The sequence below is a fragment of the Halictus rubicundus genome, chromosome 16 (genome assembly GCF_050948215.1).
Source record: "Halictus rubicundus isolate RS-2024b chromosome 16, iyHalRubi1_principal, whole genome shotgun sequence".
Taxonomy (NCBI): Eukaryota; Metazoa; Arthropoda; class Insecta; order Hymenoptera; family Halictidae; genus Halictus; species Halictus rubicundus.
The window spans coordinates 9764750-9786203 of NC_135164.1; the positions used below are offsets into that span (position 1 = coordinate 9764750).

Here is a 21454-nt window from a genome sequence, read left to right on the forward strand (position 1 = left end):
GCATTTTCAAATAATTTCATTACTTTTTGTGAGTCCTACCGGTTTATATCTCAGAATATAAAATCAAATTTAACTAACTTCAACTATTCAACACTTTACCTTCTGCACATCAAATGTTTTTACAGATTTGAATAATGGTAAAACAGCTATATAATTATTAAAATATGTATTTCATGTATGAATATTAACATATTGATACGCTTTACAGATAATATTTTAGATTACCTTATTTTCGAAATATTCTAGGATCTATTTATAAGGTAAAAATAAATTCTAATTGTAGGTTCGTAGCTAATATCCTCGATTTATACTACTTTCTACTACTGTCTGCCTGCGTCTACAATGCGTAATACAAGTGTAAGCACAGACGAAGTTAGGCGTAGATCAATCTCTATAGTGATTATTTATAGAGATAAAGAACATAATGAACTTATTATTAAAAATATCGTAATGAAAATCTTACCAGTCGATTGGAGATGTTTTTCTGATGAACGCGAATCTAAATTCCATATAAATCGGAGAATAACAAAGATTAAATTAACATTGAAAAATTTACAATTTACGTTCGAGATTTATGAAAATTGTATGTCTACAATTTGAAAACGTGTATCTATATTTATTAATATTGTAGATGTAGATGTAAACATTACATCTTGTATTCAAATTTCCCTCCTGCCCCGCCATTAATCACACATATGGTACAGTAGCGCCATCATAACTGAAATTGGCAAAGTAAGTTTTGTCAAATTTGGCAGCCCTGAATGTTCTGTCACCGCGTGAACTGCACTTACTCTTTTTCCTAACCTAAAAACCATATTCTTGATCAATTAAAGCAGTAATCTGCTTTTATTTAATTGTAACGCGAAGTTCGAGAAATCTGTGTTATTAAAATGGCAGAAGCAATGCGCCAAACTGTGGCTGGTATGCTGAAAGGCATTGAAAGGTACATACAACTTGTCAAATTCTTAAGCACACCCATTTGCTTATTACAATGCATACAAATATCATAAAAAATTGGTTGTACTAATTAACTTATTTTCAAAAAGAGTATACTTAATAGAGTATACTTCCAGTTACTTTTTCTTATGTATATAAAATATTAAGAACATTTTTTTCATTTTAATTACAATTTAACTGTTTTATTAAACGTATGCTAGATGTATTTGTACACCAATTATGATTTATTACATGTTTCAATTAAGTAAAACAAATACAATTTCAGGTATAATCCAGATCATTTAGCAACTCTCGAAAAATATGTTGAAATCCAATCGAGAGAAAATGCATACGATTTAGAAGCTAATTTAGCAGTTTTAAAACTCTATCAATTGAATCCGCATAGATTCAATATGGATATTACTTGCCAAATATTGCTAAAGGCTCTGACAAATCTTCCACACACAGACTTTGTTCTTTGCAAATGTCTCCTCAGTGAAAGAATCGTGAGTTATTTACTTATTAAATATGTTTATAGCATTGTATGTATTTCCTACATGTCCAAAAATAGCTGCCATATTTATGTATACAATAAATATTTAACGAGTATAACTGCTATAGATAAAGAAATATAATAATTAATATATAACACAATTTGTTTTATAATGCACACATTTTTGGAGTACATGCTGCATCTTAAAAATTGATCAGTATCTCCTACAAATCAGTCTGCTTTTAAAAGGATTTAATATATAAAAAATATATTATGCTTATATATTTCAAATACTCTGAAGAATGATATATAATATGAATTACTAATCAAATTAATTATAATAATAAGAATAAAATTACTGTTACAGATGCAAGAAAGTCCCATTCATGAAATTATGTATTTGGGAGATATTTTAGAACAGTGCGACTTTCAGCACTTTTGGGACAGAGTCCTTTCAATGTCTGATCGATGTGACAGAATTGTAGGATTCCAAGATTCAATAAGGAAGTTTGTTTGCCATGTAGTGGGAATAACGTTCCAAACAATAGAAAAAAGTCTTCTGGCACAACTACTTGGTGGTGTTGATGGTAATATCTATTTTCGTAAAGAAGAAAAGTGACATAAATCAGTAGCTTACTTTGTATAAATTTAATTTCAGACAATACCCTGAAACATTGGGTGAAAAAGTATGGATGGAAGGAAGAGAGTAAAACGATTATCTTCATCGCGAATCAAGACGAGAACATTAAGACAAAAAATATTACAGAAAATATAGATTTTGAAAACGTTGCTGGCTTAATGGCTGCTTGTCTTTAAATTCTATCTTTCAAATAAACGGTTTTTCTACAAAAAATGGCATAAGCTTTCCTTTCGTTTATCGTTGTATGTAAATAATTTCGATTGTATTGATCCCCACTTCCTTTTCATAACACTACAATACCTTGTACTATACGTATAATTCCACGACACATACAAATATCATAAAAAAATATGCGTATTATTTAAAATGATTTTGCTCAATTTGAAATGCAAATAAGTTTTATCAATATTTGTAAAAAATAGTGCAGTTAAAATTAAATATTATACATATTGAAATGATGCAAAAAGTCTACGTACGCAAATTTGCAGATTTCATTAAAAGATTATCGTTAATTATAATTATTAATACTCGGTTCAATTGTATGTATACTAAATTTGTAATTTTTGCAATGTATTTAAACTTACTTAATCTTATGGAATGACTTACAAATGAATGCATTGATCTAGTATTTTATCTTGCATTACTATCATTAATATCATGTAGTAAACCCAAAATAAAATAACATCCATAAAAAGTATTAGTAATAAACAAAATTTATACAAACTATTACTTTACAAAACAATGCTTTCTTTCACTTTTCCATGCTGTGTGCATATATTACTATTTAAAAAAAATTTAGTATTAAAAAAGATTGGAAAATTCAAAAAAATATTTTAGTTCCAAACGATAAAAAAATATCTTATATATTATATTATTTATACTTATATTTCAATGTATTATGAATTGCACCTTTTATGGATTAAATAATGGAAAGATTCTTGACAGCTATAAGAAAATAATTATGGCAGAGAAAGCCACAAAAAAGCTGTCATTGCTTAGAATTATGAAGAATTAATCACGTGTGCTTAAATTTCATGATCAATCAGGTACGCATCTTTTCTGAAGGTATATTTAGGTGGGTTTTGGCATGGGAGCATCCACAAGATTGGATGACCCTTACCACAAACCTGAGACAGTAACACAAAAGTACGTGAACTGTTTCTCTTATAATGATGACTACTTTGCACACGTTCCATTGTGTTTTCTTCTCCCAGAATACCTAAAAATTGGTCTACCAGTACTGAGATGACAAACATGCCAAACAACGCTGATTCCAACACCAACATAACACAGTGCAAGCTGTAGAAAAAAACCTCATTAACATTAACTTTTTTTGTTGACAGCCTATTTTAATATTTATGATCGAGAAGAACTTGTTGAATTTATGAGAAATTATTTAAATAATTTTTAAGTAATACTCGTATAAAACATACATGCGCGTCTGTTTGACAGCCATATCATTACTGCAACGTGAACATTCTATAACCCATGATGTTATCACCAAGCCTAGTGCATAGATGGCCAACATTCCAACATAGACCAGAAACTGGATAAAGTATTTTTGATTTCTTTCTCCCACACAGTTGTTTATCCTTTGTGGAATATTACGAATAATCCAATGTTACATATATTGAAAACAATATGTACTTAACATATACATATAATATAATATAATATACTTATAGAAATATTAAACAATCAATGGATAATAAATATTAAAATTCAAAAATGAAAACAGTTTCTTTATTAAAGCAAAGAAATATCACAAAATCTAAAAAATAGAGAGAAAACTATAAATTAAGTGATGAGCTATAAAAAGAAATATTAATATAAATAATATTCATAAATAAGTAGTATATAGTTTATGTCATACCAGGGACAATGATGATCCCATCTTCTAACACATCGTTTACAAATTCTACAGTGTTGGGCTTTAGGAGGTCTATAAGTTTCGCACCTCGTACACACGGTCCAATTATCTCTTTCATCACATTCAATCTTTGTCTCTGAATTATCTGTATGAATATCAGAAAAGTCCATAGGACTCTGTGGTAGTGGTACAACACCAGGATCGCTGCAGACTGCCTTCAAATGCGACATCATCAATAATAATACAACAGTGTTGAAAGCCACTACATGGAAGGGACCCCACAAACTGTACACAATGTATAAAAAAATATTAATTACAGATCATTGCATACATATATATATATATATATCCTCAATTGTGTATGTTAAATTTAAAATAGAAGAATTAAAATATTCATGTGTCTACAATTATGATAATAAATACATATAAGACATCGTGTAGAACAAATAATACTTTAAATAAACATAAACTCAAATTATAAGTGCTTACCTGTCTTGTAAACTATGCAGGATAACCCAACGTACAACGACGTAATCTGCATAAAAGACAGCAATGTATGTGACTATGATGCACACAATGCCACAGGGGTCTCTTACGAACATTTTTATTTATTCCATATTCCTTATTAACAAATATATCACCTATCATGACAGACCAGAACGGTTTCATGTGATTTCGTTTTCCATCGAGTTTACTTTACACAAATTCTCGATTTTTACGATTTCCATTTAATGTCAAATTTACTTATTTTACAATTGCACTGAAATATAGATTGTTAGTATCTATCTAATAAAAAAACCGTTATTTTTATTAGTAAATAATGCAAAACCATCACTTTGAATGTCGAATATTTTAACCAATACTGATCACTATTGACTAACCTAATCTGACCATCATCGTATTTCTGCGATGAAAGACCACGTGATACTCCTACCATTCAAATTGAGCGGTTTTTCCTACGACTCAATGTTTGTATTCTATCGATTGAATGCATATCTTTAAATCATTAAATATTAATTGATATTCAATTTACTGAACTTTGTAATGTGGTCTTGTAATTTCTAGTTGTTAGACGATACAGTTATGGTAATATTAATCAGCATTCGAACACTAAAAGAAATGAACAAGAACCTTATAAGCCTATATAAAATATGCTTTTCTTATGTTACTCAATTTAATGAACTTTCATTTAGGTGGAAATATACGTATGTGGCTTAGAATCATCTTCATGTAATATACAGTAGTACTCAATTAAACGAAAAACTTTATTTACAGAACTACTCGCAAATAAAAGTAATAGCAATAATAATAATAATTAATAATAATAATAATAATCGACTCATTTCGAATCGACCAACGATAATAATAACAAGTGAAAGAAAGGGAGAGTAAGAGACAGAAAGAGAGGAAGAAAATAATGATAGTTGGCTACATCGATGACTGTGATGGTGTAACAGTGGCAACAGCAGCTGAATAGACTTCAATAGTAGTAGTTAACGGTAGCTGTAGCAATAACTTGTATTTAGGACTTAATTCTCATGTACAGACTGAAGTTCTTGAATTTGTTTAATTAGGTACGCCTTCTCGTCATTAAATTGCTCATCCTCGGAACGATCAGTATGGAAGCGCGTCAGGAATTCGATTAGCTTCTCCTGGTTGCGCAGTAATATGTCTAGTATCGGTTTTGGCTTGTTTGGATTCGCCACGAACACCTATGTAATTACGAGTATAGATTAGAATATAAATCCAAAGAAAAATTGTTCGCATTTTACAAAATTCTTTTTTTATGATAGAATAATTCTTCTAGAATAATATAAGTACCGTTCTGCAAAGTAAGGATCGAGTATTAAATGCATTGAAAAGTATCTGTATCTGTTTCGGAATCCCGAATTATACAGGTCTACCTCTTCTTAAATATTTTCAATTATTGCTTTCAAACAAAAAACAAAACAAAAAGAAAACGAAAAGACTGGTGATGACTAAAACAAGCTAATTACTAAGAAAAGATATACCTTAAAAACATGAAACGCTTCAAATTGTATATTACGTGATTTCTCTTTGAGCATATTCATCATTAACTTCAAATTATCCGGATTCGAAATATATCGTGTCATTACCTGAAATTTACAAAACAACATTATACAACGGCATTTTAAAGTGTATAGATTCAGAATATATGTTTTTAAATAAACTAGTCAACATTGTACATACGGTAAAATTATGTCTATCGAGTAGAAGTTCCCCTAGTAGTTTCAAACTCTGTCTTCGCGTTACATAGTTTTCCGAATTCAATAACCTTTGATAATGAGAGAAAACTTTATCGTAATTTATTTCTAAAAATTCAGCGCTCAGTATTTTATGCCTGGTAAGTAATTCCTAAAAACCAACGTACCGGATGCACCAACAGTATTGCTTTACTTTAAGTACGATATATCATGCGCTTATCATCGCTTACTTTGAATGTAGAAAATGCGTCGGAAGCTATGTCGAAGGTTGACACTTCAACATATCTGAAAAAATTGTAAAAGTCGTCCGAATAGATCATTATTTTAGCCAAAGCCTCGTATCTCGCACATTCTCTTAACATAGTGCCACAATTTAAGGCGATATCTTGGTGCTCATACCTAGAATTAATTTGATCGCGTTAGTATTGATCTAATTTTACTGGAAAACAATCTTGTTTTTATTTCTACACTTACCCAGACATAAGAGTGAATAATATTTCTGGTTTGGTACATATGTATTCCACTGTTGGAGATCTGGTTCCAATTTGTCTCCGCAGTATATTATTAAACACTTGCGCGACATCTTTCTTTCCCTATTAAATATTGTGTTGTAAAAGAAATAAATATTAGAAAGAACATTACACGAGAGATTTTCAATATGTTGATATATCAACTGTTGTCAATTTAATCCTATTACTAAACAGTACTAACTTCATTCAACTCTATAACTTTCACACTTTACATTTTGCTTTATATTGTTTGTTTTTGTTATATAATACCTCAAAATCTATACGACTAAGATTCTGCACGAGTAGAAGCAACAAATTACTGTTGTATAATTCTTGCGCCAACTGAGCAACAACAATATCTGCCTGGGGCTCTGTCTCGGCTGTTCCGTAAAGCATATTTTTTATGTGTACCAAATTTTTACTGACATCCTCTTGAGCCTGAAAATTGTCATATACTGCATCATAGAAACCAGAAATCAGTGTCACAACGTACCTTTTCTACCTTCTTATCACCACGCTCCAATGCATTTACCGCCTCTTTTAGAGCTTTCACGACCTCCGCTGGACTCTTTTGAGACTTTCCGAACAGAGGCATGTTTTTCACAATGTACAGACCTATTGTAGCATGTGAACATAACAAAGAATGTTTTAGATATCTTGATTAGGCATACGTTACGCACAAATTACATTAGACAGCGTTAATCTTCCATCGTATGATAACAATTAGTTTTCCATCATACCAATCCAAAATTTTACAAAACTTTGCAGAATAAATAAATTCATATGAATTAGTGGTGTAAGTATGCATGAATACATGAGAAAAAATTATTAAAACAAAACTTGGATTAAGAAATTACGTGATTTAGTCTATCACTGTAACTGCTCCAAATTCAGAGGCAAAAAATGTTGTTGACCAAACTTCTTGTATTCCTTAGATATGACATCTTTGATTTCATATACACATATATTCCTGCAAATGACATTTTTGAGAAAAAATACATATGTATTTTTCATATTCTATTAAGTGTGTGGTGAACGATGCTAAACAGGTTCCTTCAGGTTATATCTGTGCATGTAAATGTCAAATTCGTTGCAGACTACAATCTACCATTAACAAGCACTATTCTGTGCATATTAATTTACGGTTTCTGTCGTCTAGAAAGGTTGCATTAACTTTAACCTAAAAGTTTTAATTATCGTAGAGTTGCAGCCGACAAATTGCAAAACGATCGACAAAAAGATTAAAAATTGATGAACTCAGTAATACTGCAAGAAATACACCAAACGAAATAGTTGCAACAAAAATGGAGGTCGTGTATTGAGTCGATGAACGACACAATGACGATAGAGATGATTCAGGTGAAAGAAAAATGAAATTAGCAAAACAACAAGAGATTCGCACGGTTTTACTAAAATGATGAATAATAGAAATGATAACTGATAGATTCGAAGGAACTGGGAGATGCTAAGATGCAACTTGCTAGACTGCGAGTTCGTCGAAGAAGATAGTAAACGTTTAACCTGTCCGTTTGAATCGCCTCGCGAGCCTTAAAATAATCTTACCATTCAGTCAGACCCTGAACGAACCCTCAACCTCGGTTCGAGGTATCCTATGCGATTCTTTTAAAAGCGCGCATATAAGGCAACTGCTTTTCAATTCAGTACACCGTATTAAAAGCACAACTTAGACGATTATGACAACTCCGTCAACAACGGATTCTAATTATACGCAATGTTATAAAGATTTTTTTAAAGAACGGCACGAATAAATTATTTATCTTTAAAAACTTTTGACTAATTGCACGATTCTATGACGTCTCTTATCAAAATTCTTTTACGACTAACGCCGACTCTGCAAAAACATTATTGGTTTTGACTATCTAGAAGTTTTCCTCTTGGCCAATCAGAAAGCTTTGAAAACATAATCGCGATACAATTTGCTTCGTTGCAACTAGTGACGGCCACTATCGACTAAATTCAACTATCGACTACTTACTATTTAGTCGCGACATACTATCGATTTAAATAGTCGATAGTTTTCAGTCGACTGAGCGCTTTACTGGTTATGTTCTCGATGTTCGATGACGTTGATGAAAAGCTTTTCTATATTATTCATCTTTTAGGAGAATATTTGTAATAATTAATTGTATTTAGTAGTAGAACAATTGAATATACATACATATGTTTAACGAATTAATTAATTTGATAGCGCTAACGAAAGAAACAATAGGGTAGTAAAGAGATAGTAAATCTCACGATCGGATCTGATCGATATAGCTCCGCCCGCTCTACCGCTGCATAAATCAATCGATAATTCAGTCAGAGAGGAAATCTTTGGTTCAGTAAAGCAATGAACTGAAAATAGTCACAATAGTAATACCCCCACCACTGCAAAATTCAGTCGATAGTTCAGTAAAACCAGTCGACTGAAAATAGTAACAGCTACTATCGACTTGGTCGATAGTTTTTAGTCGATAGTGCCCACCACTATAACGATAACGATACGATGCATCCGATGAATATAAATAATGAATTGTGCGTGCTTTGATTTATTTCTCGAAAAGTGATAATAACTTTTTGTTGAAATCACCCGTTCCTACAGTTGAAACGGTTTTCTTGTGGGTCAAAATTGTGCCTTGGGAAAGTGCTGGACACATCATGAAACTCTTGCATTGAAAAATTTAATTTTCTTTGTGAAGATGTATATACGATACCGCAATAAAATGTTTTTAATGAGGTGAAGTGGAACTCGGTACTGTACGGGGTACCATTAAAAAGAAACTCGAACGGAAGGCTCAGTTTCTATCATACCGATCATTGAAGTATGAGTTGTTATCGCAATTGTAAACTCAGCGCTAATGTCACAAGAATTTAAGGTTAGATGCGCGTCATAATTTTCATATTACACCTTCCAATGAATTATATCCAATATATTGCTTACTCGATCAAAATGCTTTATCGAACCATTTAAAACCAACAAAATCTATAATGCAGGTAGTATAAGGACATCCCTCGTCAGCATTCTAACGGTGTGCATCGCTCTGAGTGTAGTATCTGCGTGCTATGTTGCTGCTTCGGCTACTGCGATTCGTGTAAACATGTTAGTATATATGTATATATATATGTGTATATATATATATATATATATATATATGTATGTATACATATAGATTAGTGTTAGAGATCAATGATCTTCGTTGTTCAAAGACACGGATACATTATTAATATCGGATAATTTATAGGGCCGATCGAGATTATGACATGGGCCCAGGTACTGGAATGATGGTAAATGATTTTGACGATGAACGGACTTTAGACGAAGAAGAAGCTTTAGAAGGTAGTGAAGATTCTCACAACGAGTTGTCCAACTTGCAAAAGGTATAACTCTGGGGCATACGAGCTAAATATTTAAGATGTACGATGTTCACTTTGTAACACGATTCTGATCCCAACTATTCTAGGATCAAGCCTGTGAAATGAAAAAATCAAGCCCATAAATAATTACAATTATGATAAGTTTCTACAACACTTTGGACTCAAAGTGCGTTCTCGTAGTGAGATTCGTATGTTTAGTCTGTTTGTTGGGTCCGGCGTGATAATCATTTTTGTTCTTGTCTTCTTTCAGGAAGGTGATATGCCACTAAAAGATCTACTTGCAATGTATGGATACGGGGATCCGTCGACAGAGAATTCGAACAGTTCCGATCGAATGTTGATTCCATCTGGAAGCGGGGATGCAGAAGTTGACGGACCGTATTCGGATAAGGGTGACAATGACGCGGACGACGACGACGACGACGACGAGGCGGACGCGGCCAGTAACGAGCCGGATCTTAAACAGTTTTACACCGAAATGTTGGTAAAAGGGAAGGATTCGACGTCGTTGGTGTCGGGATCGACCATGAAAGGGAACAATGCTAGTAGCGTGGCTGCGGGAGACAATAGTAGACGGCACAGAATCCACGACGACGACGACGACGATGACGACGAAGACGGCGAAGCCGAAGCCGAAGCTGAAGTCGAAGCCGAAGCTGAAGCCGAAGTCGAAGCCGAAGTCGAAGCTGAAACCGAAGAATGTTCTATGACCGATAATTGTAGTAACAACGAAAATATAAGGACCACTGGGAAACTGGGAGCCAGCGGTACCGCTAAATGCACCGGTATTGGCGACCTTGGTGGTTGTGCAGCGGACGATACCACCGTGACCGGTATAGAGGGTACTGGCGCGGGTGCCACGGTAGACGGAGGAGAAGATGGGATCGTCAACACCGGTACAGGAACCGGTACTTCGAGACTATTGCGAAGCGTTTCACGACCGCAGAGCGAGGAAGAGGAGGACGACTGCGACTACAGTCCGGACGAGGAGGAATGGAAGAAGACAATCATGGTTGGTAGCGACTACCAAGCAGCTATACCGGAAGGTCTGTGTCGCTACGACGACGCTCTACCATACGAGAACGAAGACAAAATGTTGTGGGATCCTAGTCACATACCGGAAGAGGAAACCGAGGAGTTCTTGGAACGGGCCCAGTTACCGGCGGTGAAGGGTGGTTCTCTACCTACGGGATCTCACATCAGAGACGACGAGCAAGCATTATATTTGTTGCTACAGTGCGGCTACAATCTTGAGGAGGCATTGAGAAGACGTAGAATGAACGTCGTGCCGCCAACGGATGCGGTTAGCCTTTGGTCGGAAGAAGAATGTCACAATTTCGAGTCTGGATTACGGAGTTACGGAAAAGATTTCCACTTGATACAAAAGAACAAGGTACGCGTGGTACGATAGCCAAAATTATCTTGTAAAAGATAAACAATCTTTGGTTTCACCGCTTATTGCGACCGACACACCGTTATCGTTGCAGGTGAGGACGCGTTCTGTCGGGGAATTAGTGCAATTTTATTACCTGTGGAAGAAGACGGAACGCCACGATATATTTACGTACAAGGCTCGCTTAGAAAAGAAAAAGTACGCTCTACACCCTGGTATCACGTGAGTATTTTCTCTGTACCGTTCTCGTTTTCCATCGGACGGTAATTGAAAACTCGAAGTATGACAAGACCGTTGAATTGTAAGCAGGGACTATATGGACCGATTCCTGGAGGAACAAGAGGGTGTAAGGGATCGAAGCAGCTCACCGAACGTTCATTGTTTGTTGTACGGCGACGCGAAGCGACAGCGATCGGCAGCCAGTGCCGTGAGCAACGACGAGTCCAAGTCCGTGGAACCGTGGGACAGTACCGCAGTCGATCCTTTGGCGGATCTGAACGGACCAACGCCAGCACCACCGCCACCGCCGCCACCTCCACCACCGCCACCACCGACAACCGTGTCGGCCTCGGTCCCATCCCCATCTCCAGCCTCAGTCTCAGCTTCAGCCTCAGCCTCGGTCGCGATACCAACTACCTTGTCAACGGCCGTATGCTGTGCCGCGTTGACTCGTCTCTCCGAGTGTTCACCGTCCGACACCGGTTGCGGTAATTCACACGTCTGGCCAACGCTGGCGTCCCGAAGTCACTCTACCTCTTCGATCGTGACGACGATCACTATCAACGCTACGACAGCCAGCAGCACCGTTCCGATGATGACGGTCGCGGACGCAGTGACGAGTACGGTCGCGACCAGCTCCGTCGTCGCTTCCGTCACTTCGAATAATTTCTACCACGGTCGGGTGACTTCGAGAACCAACGATTCCCACGACTCGCCCTCGCCAGAGAACATTTTACCTCATTTGCCTCCTTAGCGTCGAACGCGACCTTCGGGTTTTCAGCCTGGAAGGCGTCGAATATGTTCGCGCGACGCGTTCAACTCGCCGCTCGCGACACTGCTATTGTCATAATATATAATATTCGTTAATATCACGAATTATATTTTTATACGGTATCGTAGTACGACTATCGATCGCGTTAGCGGAGGAAACGCGTTCTCCGCGTGATAGAAGGAAAACTAAAGGTATTAAAATACGTACGTCGTTGAAACGAACAGAGAAAAAGGGAGGGAGCAGCGGGTTAAATGGGGCACGTGGCCGTGAATTAGCATAGCATTTTCCATTTTCTGCTTTCTAGTTCCCGACGACAACTACTCTTATCTCGTTATATTCGTAGATGTTTACGAATCGATGATTATAAAATTAGTTTAAATTATTCGAATCGATTTCACGTTTTCAGATCTATAAATATTTAAGTGTTATCGAGGTGATTTTACGATTCGCGGTACGCGATTCGCGCGACGAATTACAATCACAGAATTGTAGCGCCGGGCGCAAACTTCTAAGAGATAATCGTAATGTTGTCTTGGCACTAGTCCGATCGTTGGCTGGTATCGAGTGTACAAAAGTCCAGTTTTTCTACGAGATTATGGAAATTCGACGAAACGAAAACTCGACGATCCGTTGAACATGGTTACATTAAACGAAATTCGCTGGATACATGGTTGTCTTTTATTTTTGCACTCGGGGATACGCGAAACGCGGCAATCCAGATTCTTTGTCTCCCGATCTTGAGGCTAATGCCTGAATGTTGTTTTGCGTTCGCGTGTCCTCGGTCGATCTTTTAACTCTAGTTTCTTTATCGTTTATACAATATCGAACTCGGAAGATTATAATAAAAATTGTTACTTTATTATGAACTTCAACATACACGAAATAATGAGATTGTTACACCTTTTGTACATACACCGCCAACCTCCCGCGAATTTAGCGATTTCCATCAAAGTAAAAAGGCGACCGCTATCATCGGTACTGCGTTAAATCCAACGATTCCACCACGGCTTTCAACAGCTTTCCCATCAATGGTAGAAATTGTACGCTACTGACGTTCGTCGTAAATGTCCCAGTAGTGAAAACGTTCTCCTCGGGTCTTCGTCCTTCACCCTGTTTCAACCTCGCGGGTAGAATGGTCTGAAACGGATCGATCGCTAGGTCGATCGTTCTCGCGCTCTTCGAATCGGCGTTGATCAACGACCCCTCGACAGGCCAATTGTCGGGAGTGCCCCGGTGCTCGAGAAAATCGAAGAAAACCCCCAATTCTGTGACTGTTTCGCGAGCTATCAGCTGCCGGTCCCGAAGAGCGATTCGAGGACTCCGGACACCCTCCAACGCTTGACAGAGAATCAACACCAGATTGACTTCGAGCGCCAGTCTGGTGTTGTTCTCGTCCATGGATTCGAACCAGGGGTCGCTAAACTTTTGGTACTTTGCGACAACGGGGCTGCCGGTGGTTCCAGTGTTTGCGGCGGTTGTTCCGCCGCTGCCAGCTTTGGAGACGTGTCTGCCACTTGTTAGAGCGGTTGCCCTCGAGAGGATGGTGTTTTCGCATATCAGTGGGTCGTAGGGCCTTCTGACGAGCCTCGGGCTGCTCAGCAGAGGCACGGTCACGTCCAGACCGCTGACGTACACCAAAAAGTCCCCGCCCACGTTCGATGTCGAGGACGACGACCTCGAGGCCGAACCGGAAGAGGCTGCGGCCGCGGCCGCGTGGATGATTCTTCTGAGGTCCTTGCTGGAGTGCATTCGTCGGTCCTCCGGCGTCGCGTGCTCCCACTCCCTCTTCGCGGAGTCCGTTTTGTCGGTCTGGCCGGTGAAAGACACGGACGAGGAGCCGGCCGGCTGGGACCGTGAATGGAGAGCTTGGGTGAACAGTTGGGTCGAGCTGATGATCGTTCCGTAGGTCAGCCGGGGGCCCGAGCTCATGCTCATCTGAGGCGGGCCGAAATTCATCTCGGCCATCGGGGTGTACCAAAAGTCTTGCGTGTAGATCGTGTCGACGAGAGTGTTCAGTCTCGGCGAGAAGTGGACGAAGCTGAGCGCGCAGGTTGTGTTGATCACTATCAGCTTGTTCACCAGAAGCTTCAGCTCTCCGCTCGGGGATTTTTTGTCGCAGGATTCCAGCTCTTCGGCGCTTTCAACGCTGATCCCGTCGATGATGAACTTGAGGATTCGCGGCCTGAGAAGCAGGTTTACCGTGTTGTCGTATGCCAGGTACATGCACTTGATCAGAGTTTCGCAGACGTTCGGCTGCACCGAGTTCCAGACGTAGGGTTGCGTCGCCATCGTGTGAATCAGGGCGACGAGGGACTGCACCAGGTCGGCGGCGAGGAGGTCCGCGGTGTGTCTGAGCAACGTCGAGACGACCATCAGCTGGTGTTCGTGCGAGTTCAGAAACATTAGAATGGATTTGATGTGGACGGTAGCCGTTTCTCTGGTAACCAGACCGGTCACGAATTCTAGGCCCAAGGTGTACAGCGGCCACCAGTCCTGGCACCGCCATGACCCGTTCGGCCAGTCCTGGTACAGCGAATCCAGCATGCTGTTGCCGATCTCCGCGGGCGGGATCAAGCTCAACCATAGCTTCGCGATGTCGTTTTCATTGATCGGGTGCAGAGTGTAGGGCGATCGAACGATCAAGTTGAGCAAGTTCAACGCGGCGCTGCTGAACCTCAGGTAGGGGTACTTTTGCATGGTGATGCCGATGCAGGCCGTCAGCTCGGGTATCATTTGTCGAAGCTGCACGCAACCGGACTTTCTTTGGCGTTTCGACAGCGAGCTTCGCTCCACGTACGAACGCAACAGTTGCGTGACCATGCAGACGGCCAAAGTCGCTGGTAAACTCTCTCGAATACCCCTTAAGGTCTCCGCGTTCCTCTCGTCGACGTTCTTCTGGGCGGTGACATTGCCCTGGGCGATCGTCCCCTTTTCGTCCACCGCACTCGATTGCAGCTGGTACTGTTGATACTGCCGGTTCCGCTTCTCGAACCTTATCGCAGCCTCCTTCAATTCCTCCAGCTCGCACGCTGCGATCGTGCAGGAGTGCGCCAAGAGATACTCGAGGCTGGTCGCGTCCTCGCGCAACGTGCTCTTCACGCATTGAACGCACCCTAGAAGCAAAGACATTAGCGTTTGCCGCAACGATTTCCCGTAGCAACGGTACGCCTGGCCGATCTCTTGCATCAGTTGCGTCAATCCTGACTTGAAGATTCTCGAGTCGTCGACGCACATCTGCTTCCAAGAGGTGATGCACCGAAGCGACAACGAAGCCAACAGCATCGTGACTTTACGGTTGGCGGGGTCGTGGGACTGTTTCACTCGTTCGAGAAGCGATTCGAGGGAGCGTTGGGTTATCAGCTGCGCTTGGATCACGTTCACGGGATAGTTGACGGCGATTCTCTCGTCCGTTAACGTCACCACAAAGTTGTACCAGGACTCCAAATTGGTCTCGTACAGCGAGCAACCCACGGACGCGCTGCTGTCGTTCTTTTCGCGATTGCTGGGCGATTGCTCGCCGTCCCCGTCGCGTTGATCGTCGTTGTCGCAGCCCGATAGCTCGTCCTTCAATATGTATACCGCCAGGTTCTTCCAATGAGGCTTCGACTTGTCCATCAGCTTTCTCAGGTTCATGGAAAAGTCGTCCTCCAGCAAGGAGTTCTTGAACAGCTCCAGAGTGACTATATCGAGTAGGTGGGAATAGCCTTTCGCGCCCGGAACGAGATCCCTGAACAGTGGAGCGAGCAGATGAGTCCAAAATTTGTCCCGTTTGCGGAAGAAGTTGACCAGGATCTCGTTCCTGTGGTACCACATCGCTCGCAGCAACGCCATCGTGCTGTTGTACAGTTGGTCGCACACGATGTTCTCTCTCTCGTAGATCCGGCTCAGGTACTTGTCTAGGAACTGTCTGCAGCCCTCCGTGAAAAACTCCTCCACCGACCGTGGAAAGATTCTATTGCATTCTGCGGGATGTACGATGTTGAAGAGGGCTTCCGTTAGTCCGGGTTGCTTCTCCAGGCAAACAGCGACCAGTTCGAGAATCGCGACTTTGACGTCCGCCACGCAGGTCGGCGACATCAGTCCCCTGCGGGACGCGAACGTCTCTCGTATGGCCGTTCCGTCCATGCCCATGCAGACCAGCAGGGACATCGAGGATCCTTCGGCGAACTTTTTCAACAGTCTGACCGCCATCGCCTGCAACGGCGGACTGAACCAAACGTAGAGGTAATTCACGATCGTCGGTACTATCAGAAGTCCGTTGGGCACGCGCGGTGACGAGTACAACGCAGCCTCCAGCGGCGATCTGTCCTCGCTCCGAAGACCCAGCGATTTTCTGAATATGAGTAGCCTGTTTACCACCGACAACGCCAACTGCACGCTTGTGATCGCCTTCAAACCTTTTCCGCGAATCCAATCGGTCTCTACCATCATCTTGTTGTGCAAGGTGCGCTCGCCGGTTCGGATCAGTTTGAGCAGCGCGTGCCTCGGTTCCAGGTACAATAAACTGTACGCGACCACCAGCTGCAACTCGTTGCGGATGTCGTCTTTCGAAAGGCTGGTCTCGAGCGCTCTGTGGAGACAGTACATGCACTTCAACCACAGATCGGTCCTCTCCGCGTCCGAGTCAAAGTACCAGGAGTCCAATTTTGGCAAGACACCTTGCAGTAAGAACACCATTCCGGGTATCTCGACCGTGTACAGAGCTTCCTCGTTGTATTTCCGGATCAAATAGTTCGAGAGGATGTCCAGATACGCGTTTAAGATCGGATAGGAATGAGAGATCGTTTCTATCGCTGACAGCCAAGATGCGATTATACCGCCGTCGAACGAGACCGCCTCAGCAAAATCCAATGCCTTCTGGCACCGGTTATTGAACCTCGGATAAACGCCCGCGCGCATTCTAGCGAGAATCTCCTCGGGATATTCGGGGATCAGCTCGGAGGAGATGCTGATGCACGCCGCAACTAACTTGTATACGTACATTTTCTCCTCGGGCAGTACCGTATAGGAGAATCGGTTGATAATTTCGAAGCTCAATTCCGTCGGAATGACCATGCTCTGACGAATCCCTATGTATTTTGCCAGCTTCTTCAGCAGCTTTAGACCCTGCGACACGTTCTCTGGCAAGTTTTTGCTGATCTCGTTGATATTTGAAACTCTGCCGCCCGCTTGTGAGAACAGTTGTTCTATCTTGTGGTGAAGAGCGTCCCAGTAGCTCGCTTTCTGCCGGAATATCACTACCTCGCGGTCGCTCGACAGTATGCGCACGTTTTCTCGAACGGTGTCCTCAAATATGGTGTACGAGTTCTTGTGGATCGTACATTCCTGTTGGTAAGGCTTCAACGGCTTGTTGTGGTCCCGTTGACGCGGCAATTCCAGCGTCAACGAGCGTAGATTTTCCAATTCGACGGCGATCCTCTTGGCGCTTGATTTCGAGGCGGTCGCCAATCCGATCGCGATGTTGGTCAGAGGCTCGAACTCGTGCGGAAATTGTTCCGAGGCGAATTTGTAGATTGGCCAGAAACTGTCCTCGCGTTCTTGCCAGAATCGAGCGGCCGTCTCGGGAAATTGTATCGTTGCAGCTACCGCGTCGAAGATACCGTTCAACGCGCCGAGCTTGTCTTCGTCGACGAAAACGCACACCAACGTCACCAGATTGTACACGCTGTTGCGCACGACCTCGGCATAATGAGTTTTCTCGCGAATCATCTCGCTGTTCATCAAGTCCTGTAAATAACGGAAAACGTCAAGTTGGATGGCTTTGATGCCGAACGGCCGGAATCGCGACAACGTGTCCATATTATCGGAATCGATTGCGTAGTTTGCTAACATCCATGACAGAAACAGCGGACTGTCTTGCGGGTTGTTGTCGCGGATACATTTCTGCTCGAAGATTTCTTGCATACTGAGTCTCACGCTTCTAACCCAGTCTTCCATGTCGGGGCTGCAAACATAGTACATATCACGTATCACATCTGTTCTAACCATAAGAATCATTCCAAACATCATCGGTTCGTCTGTACGAACTCCTGTCAACGATCGCTTACTGTTTTCTCACATCCAACGCTACTAGGATCAACGCCGCTTGACTATGATGAATTTCTTTGATTTTCCTAGCGATCACCTTTTTGTCTTCGTGACTCTTGGTACTTGCCAAACGTTTCGGTTCTCCCTATACGATCGAGTTTGAAATGTTAATTGAGCGGCGGGAATCGATTATAATTATTTCACTTACCCCGATACTTTCGTATAACTTCAAGAATTCGTTGTCAGCGATATGTATATCGTGAATAATGACCGTCAAAATGTGAAGTAATTCTCGCATTTCGACGAGGCTACTATTGTACAGCCTGTGCAAGTACTCTTCTGTGCAGAGCTGCGACCGAACTGGTGGGTTCACGGTCTTCAGCATTTCTATTTGCTTTCTAATGGATTCCAGCAGGGTACCGAATAGAACGTCATCAAAAAATTTGGCAAACTCCTTTTGGTAACGGTGTTCGTTGTCTTTGTATTCGACCATGAGTTTAAGACACTTTATCAAGGTCATCCTTTCGGAGTAATAAAAGTTCCAAATGTCGTCGATCAACGCCTTCATCGAGGTGAAATCTATCAGTTGAGATACAAAGGTTTCCGTACAGTTGCGATACTCGTACTTGATGAAATTGCAGACCAGGTCCCAGGTAAGCGTAGCATCCAAATTCTACAACGTCGATAATATTAAATACGAAAATGAGAACCACGATCAATCGAACAAGAGAACATTTTTTTAAGCTTCTTAGAAACACGTACCAAAAGTGGAGCCAGTTTGCCGATCAGTTCGTACATTCGGGGAGAAGGATCATTTTTTGGAATGTTACGAAGAGAGGCTTCTGTGTAAGGTTTAAAGAACAGAAGACCCTCCTTGAGCAATTTCGTCTCCTTTTTAATTTCATCTTCGACAAGCTGTTTCTCGCACCGGCACACCGTATCCGATATTAAGAGCCACAACTCCTTGCAGTAACTGTGAAAACAACTACTTTAGCGCGATGACGGTCATTGTAAATGAAGGCTAAATGCCAAAGTTAAAATCAGAATTTATGCCGCGTTTTATTGTAATGAGGAGAAAGTGTTTACTCACGGCAAACTCTCGACAGCGTGCCCATCCATTCTCAACGGTAATCAAGTCATATATGTGTAATTCGTAAGAAATATGTTTGTAAATTCTCGCAAGGCGATTCAAATATCTTGTACAGCCAAATATAAATACAGTATTCCTTCACTACATAATTGTTTTGTTGTTTGTCAGTACAGTTTGTTGTTTATAGCAAGCATGACATAACCTCTGTTGCGAACTACACACAAACAACCGGTACATGCCGCTCCGTACTACGCAGTACTACCAACAGTAGGGATACAACAAGAGGCGACATCTCGCGCGTTGCCAACCTCGTCGGAGCATATTCCCTAGGCACAGATCTAGGGGAATGGCGCTGCAGCGCCCTACAATAAAGCCGCTCCACGTCGAGGACAAAACAATAGGTAAGTACTGGTAAATTGTGCGATTTCGATTAATATATTGTCCTACATCTACGGATTTATTATATATGTAGATCAGTGACTATACCTCATGCGTGTTGGTCGACTGTCACGCCTATGGGAAGAAGCTCGTCCCATTATCCGTTCAGCAGTTTCTCTGTCGGTAAGGCAGTTTTCTTTTGGTACAAATATTAATAACGAAGTTTCCTAACTTTCCAAAGTTCGCGACTCTCGTCTCAAAGTTTTTGTTTTACGTGCAACGTCCTATTTATCGAAACTGAAAAATGAAACTGGAAAACGATTTATCGATAAAATTACCGGACAGGTGACAGTAATCCATTTGAAATGTTTCGTTTTCCAATTGTCGTCAGTTGTGAAACAGATCTGGTAGGTACCTAATTATGAAGTAAATTCGTTTATTCGCGCGTAGACTACAACGAGAATCTCGTTGGATCTCGCCGAACGACTTCTCGTAATTGTTGTTGACTTGCCGTAGAACAGATGAATTAGTGGAAACGTTTCCAGGGTTGGCTGGATCCGTATAGCCGGTTTATCCACGATCGATTGACAATGGGAGGAAGCATAACCAGCGTTTGGAAGAAGCAGAAACAGAAACAGTAGCAGAACCGGAATCACGCTACAATAGCAAGGAAAATGGTTGGTGGAGGAAAGAGGTGAGCGAACAGCTGAGGTGATCGAGGGTGGATGGGAGACAGGGGTTGCGTGTCAGGGCGCCGACGCGAGGCGTCGAGGCGCTTCAGGCTGCTTCGCGCCGCTTCACGCCGCTTCGCGTCGTAAGAGCAGGAGCTGATCGTCGACCAGTGCACGTTCGTCTTGGACATCGAGCGCATCGCGTTCTCGTCGCGGTTTGCGATCGTTTGATAGCGTCGTTTCGTCGCGACGGTCCGCCGATTCGCGCCGAGTATCGCCGATACGCGCCGATTCTCGCCGTGTACGATGTTGCCACGAGCGTGAACTACACCGTAGATCCGGACCCTGGAGGAAGCGTGGCTTCCATCGCGATTACTATGAGACCCAGCGTCGAAACGATTCTCGTAAATATTGACCTTTTACCCTTGCAAGGGTGCAAGGCTACGTTTTTTAGACGACGCGCTTTCTATCGAAACCAAATCGCTGTTCGTACCTCACCGATGTCGTTGGCTTGTAGCCGTTCGAGCAAATTAATAAGGATACTCTTTCCTTCGGAAGAACGGTGGGAACGCGCGAGATTTATAGATCGACTCGATCGGCATCCCCCGGGCCGAACCATCCAGCCCAGGCCGAAGTAGACGCGCAGCACGTAGCGTTGCTCCACGGGAAGTATTAACGATCGTTACGGGACTAAATGCAAAGTAGTTGATTCCCTGGAGGCTGAAGGATCGTTCCGTTTAAGGTGAAAGCAGCATTTTCCATTGTCGGCGCGTGGCCTTTCGCAACGCGTGTACACCGCGATTCCTGTTACATCGTGGCTGCATCCGTCGCGTCGCGTCGAGTCGAGTCGAGTCGA

The 21454-nt window shown here is 41.5% G+C and overlaps 6 protein-coding genes across 15 annotated transcripts in view; 3 read left to right on the plus strand and 3 right to left on the minus strand.

The window, feature by feature from the left end:
- The first annotated feature begins 738 nt into the window (after positions 1 to 738).
- On the plus strand, positions 739 to 2282 carry Eif3k (eukaryotic translation initiation factor 3 subunit K). Its single transcript, XM_076802348.1, has 4 exons — positions 739 to 943; positions 1223 to 1442; positions 1797 to 2016; positions 2088 to 2282. The coding sequence occupies exons 1-4, from the start codon at positions 891 to 893 to the stop codon at positions 2243 to 2245; spliced, it is 651 nt and encodes a 216-aa protein (XP_076658463.1). The 5' UTR covers positions 739 to 890; the 3' UTR covers positions 2246 to 2282.
- A 482-nt stretch (positions 2283 to 2764) lies between these two features.
- On the minus strand, positions 2765 to 4846 carry Dnz1 (DNZDHHC/NEW1 zinc finger protein 11). Its single transcript, XM_076802347.1, has 4 exons — positions 4429 to 4846; positions 3943 to 4224; positions 3503 to 3661; positions 2765 to 3368 (listed from the first exon to the last, which is right to left on the minus strand). The coding sequence occupies exons 1-4, from the start codon at positions 4539 to 4541 to the stop codon at positions 3095 to 3097; spliced, it is 828 nt and encodes a 275-aa protein (XP_076658462.1). The 5' UTR covers positions 4542 to 4846; the 3' UTR covers positions 2765 to 3094.
- Positions 4847 to 5183: 337 nt separating this feature from the next.
- Positions 5184 to 8543, minus strand: Mo25 (calcium binding protein Mo25). Of its 2 annotated transcripts, XM_076802346.1 has the most exons (9): positions 8237 to 8543; positions 7531 to 7643; positions 7167 to 7288; positions 6944 to 7111; positions 6639 to 6757; positions 6395 to 6563; positions 6151 to 6315; positions 5952 to 6056; positions 5184 to 5651 (listed from the first exon to the last, which is right to left on the minus strand). In XM_076802346.1, exons 3-9 carry the CDS (start codon positions 7266 to 7268, stop codon positions 5469 to 5471), a joined length of 1011 nt encoding a protein of 336 aa, XP_076658461.1. In that variant the 5' UTR covers positions 7269 to 7288; positions 7531 to 7643; positions 8237 to 8543; the 3' UTR covers positions 5184 to 5468. The 2 variants fall into 2 exon arrangements, with proteins under 2 accessions (XP_076658461.1, XP_076658460.1); XM_076802345.1 differs by lacking the exon at positions 7531 to 7643 and having other exon boundaries at positions 8237 to 8542.
- A 606-nt stretch (positions 8544 to 9149) lies between these two features.
- LOC143362151 (mesoderm induction early response protein 3) lies at positions 9150 to 13306 on the plus strand. Of its 4 annotated transcripts, XM_076802051.1 has the most exons (6): positions 9151 to 9549; positions 9668 to 9773; positions 9916 to 10051; positions 10299 to 11441; positions 11536 to 11663; positions 11748 to 13306. In XM_076802051.1, coding segments are annotated over exons 2-6 (2076 nt in total). In that variant the 5' UTR covers positions 9151 to 9549; positions 9668 to 9771; the 3' UTR covers positions 12415 to 13306. The 4 variants fall into 4 exon arrangements, with proteins under 4 accessions (XP_076658164.1, XP_076658166.1, XP_076658165.1 ...); XM_076802049.1 differs by lacking the exon at positions 9668 to 9773 and having other exon boundaries at positions 9150 to 9410; XM_076802050.1 differs by lacking the exon at positions 9668 to 9773 and having other exon boundaries at positions 9151 to 9410; positions 11751 to 13306.
- On the minus strand, positions 13269 to 19775 carry Nup188 (nuclear pore complex protein Nup188). Of its 2 annotated transcripts, XM_076802047.1 has the most exons (5): positions 19550 to 19775; positions 19222 to 19432; positions 18668 to 19132; positions 18480 to 18604; positions 13269 to 18376 (listed from the first exon to the last, which is right to left on the minus strand). In XM_076802047.1, the coding sequence occupies exons 1-5, from the start codon at positions 19576 to 19578 to the stop codon at positions 13402 to 13404; spliced, it is 5805 nt and encodes a 1934-aa protein (XP_076658162.1). In that variant the 5' UTR covers positions 19579 to 19775; the 3' UTR covers positions 13269 to 13401. The 2 variants fall into 2 exon arrangements, with proteins under 2 accessions (XP_076658162.1, XP_076658163.1); XM_076802048.1 differs by lacking the exons at positions 18668 to 19132; positions 19222 to 19432; positions 19550 to 19775 and having other exon boundaries at positions 13269 to 18159; positions 18263 to 18376.
- Positions 19776 to 20759: 984 nt separating this feature from the next.
- Cmpy (crimpy) overlaps positions 20760 to 21454 on the plus strand; it is a 103445-nt gene continuing 102750 nt past the window's right edge. For 4 of the 5 annotated variants that reach the window (XM_076802054.1, XM_076802053.1, XM_076802057.1 and 1 more), the window contains exon 1: positions 20760 to 21002. The gene's annotated coding sequence lies outside the window, so the exon portion shown is untranslated. Of the gene's footprint in view, positions 21341 to 21454 lie in introns of all 5 variants that reach the window. The other variant, XM_076802055.1, reaches the window with a different exon arrangement.

Bases quoted from the DNA above. Each gene is read 5' to 3' on its own strand.
- Eif3k (XM_076802348.1), top strand. From the start codon at position 891: ATGGCAGAAGCAATGCGCCAAACTGTGGCTGGTATGCTGAAAGGCATT. The intron at 944-1,222 runs GTACATACAACT...ATACAATTTCAG, and splicing joins ATGCTGAAAGGCATTGAAAG to GTATAATCCAGATCATTTAG. The intron at 1,443-1,796 runs GTGAGTTATTTA...TTACTGTTACAG, and splicing joins GTCTCCTCAGTGAAAGAATC to ATGCAAGAAAGTCCCATTCA.
- Dnz1 (XM_076802347.1), bottom strand. From the start codon at position 4,541: ATGTTCGTAAGAGACCCCTGTGGCATTGTGTGCATCATAGTCACATAC. The intron at 4,225-4,428 runs GTAAGCACTTAT...CATTGTGTACAG, and splicing joins CTGCATAGTTTACAAGACAG to TTTGTGGGGTCCCTTCCATG. The intron at 3,369-3,502 runs GTATGTTTTATA...TTTTTTCTACAG, and splicing joins GCTGTCAAACAGACGCGCAT to CTTGCACTGTGTTATGTTGG.
- Mo25 (XM_076802346.1), bottom strand. From the start codon at position 7,268: ATGCCTCTGTTCGGAAAGTCTCAAAAGAGTCCAGCGGAGGTCGTGAAA. The intron at 7,112-7,166 runs GTACGTTGTGAC...GACAATTTTCAG, and splicing joins GTGATAAGAAGGTAGAAAAG to GCTCAAGAGGATGTCAGTAA. The intron at 6,758-6,943 runs GTATTATATAAC...AATATTTAATAG, and splicing joins TTAGTCGTATAGATTTTGAG to GGAAAGAAAGATGTCGCGCA.
- LOC143362151 (XM_076802049.1), top strand. From the start codon at position 9,373: ATGTATATACGATACCGCAATAAAATGTTTTTAATGAG. The intron at 9,411-9,915 runs GTGAAGTGGAAC...GATAATTTATAG, and splicing joins AATAAAATGTTTTTAATGAG to GGCCGATCGAGATTATGACA. The intron at 10,052-10,298 runs GTATAACTCTGG...GTCTTCTTTCAG, and splicing joins AGTTGTCCAACTTGCAAAAG to GAAGGTGATATGCCACTAAA.
- Nup188 (XM_076802047.1), bottom strand. From the start codon at position 19,578: ATGGATGGGCACGCTGTCGAGAGTTTGCC. The intron at 19,433-19,549 runs GTGAGTAAACAC...TTGTTTTCACAG, and splicing joins CACGCTGTCGAGAGTTTGCC to TTACTGCAAGGAGTTGTGGC. The intron at 18,377-18,479 runs GTAAGCGATCGT...CTATGTTTGCAG, and splicing joins GCGTTGGATGTGAGAAAACA to CCCCGACATGGAAGACTGGG.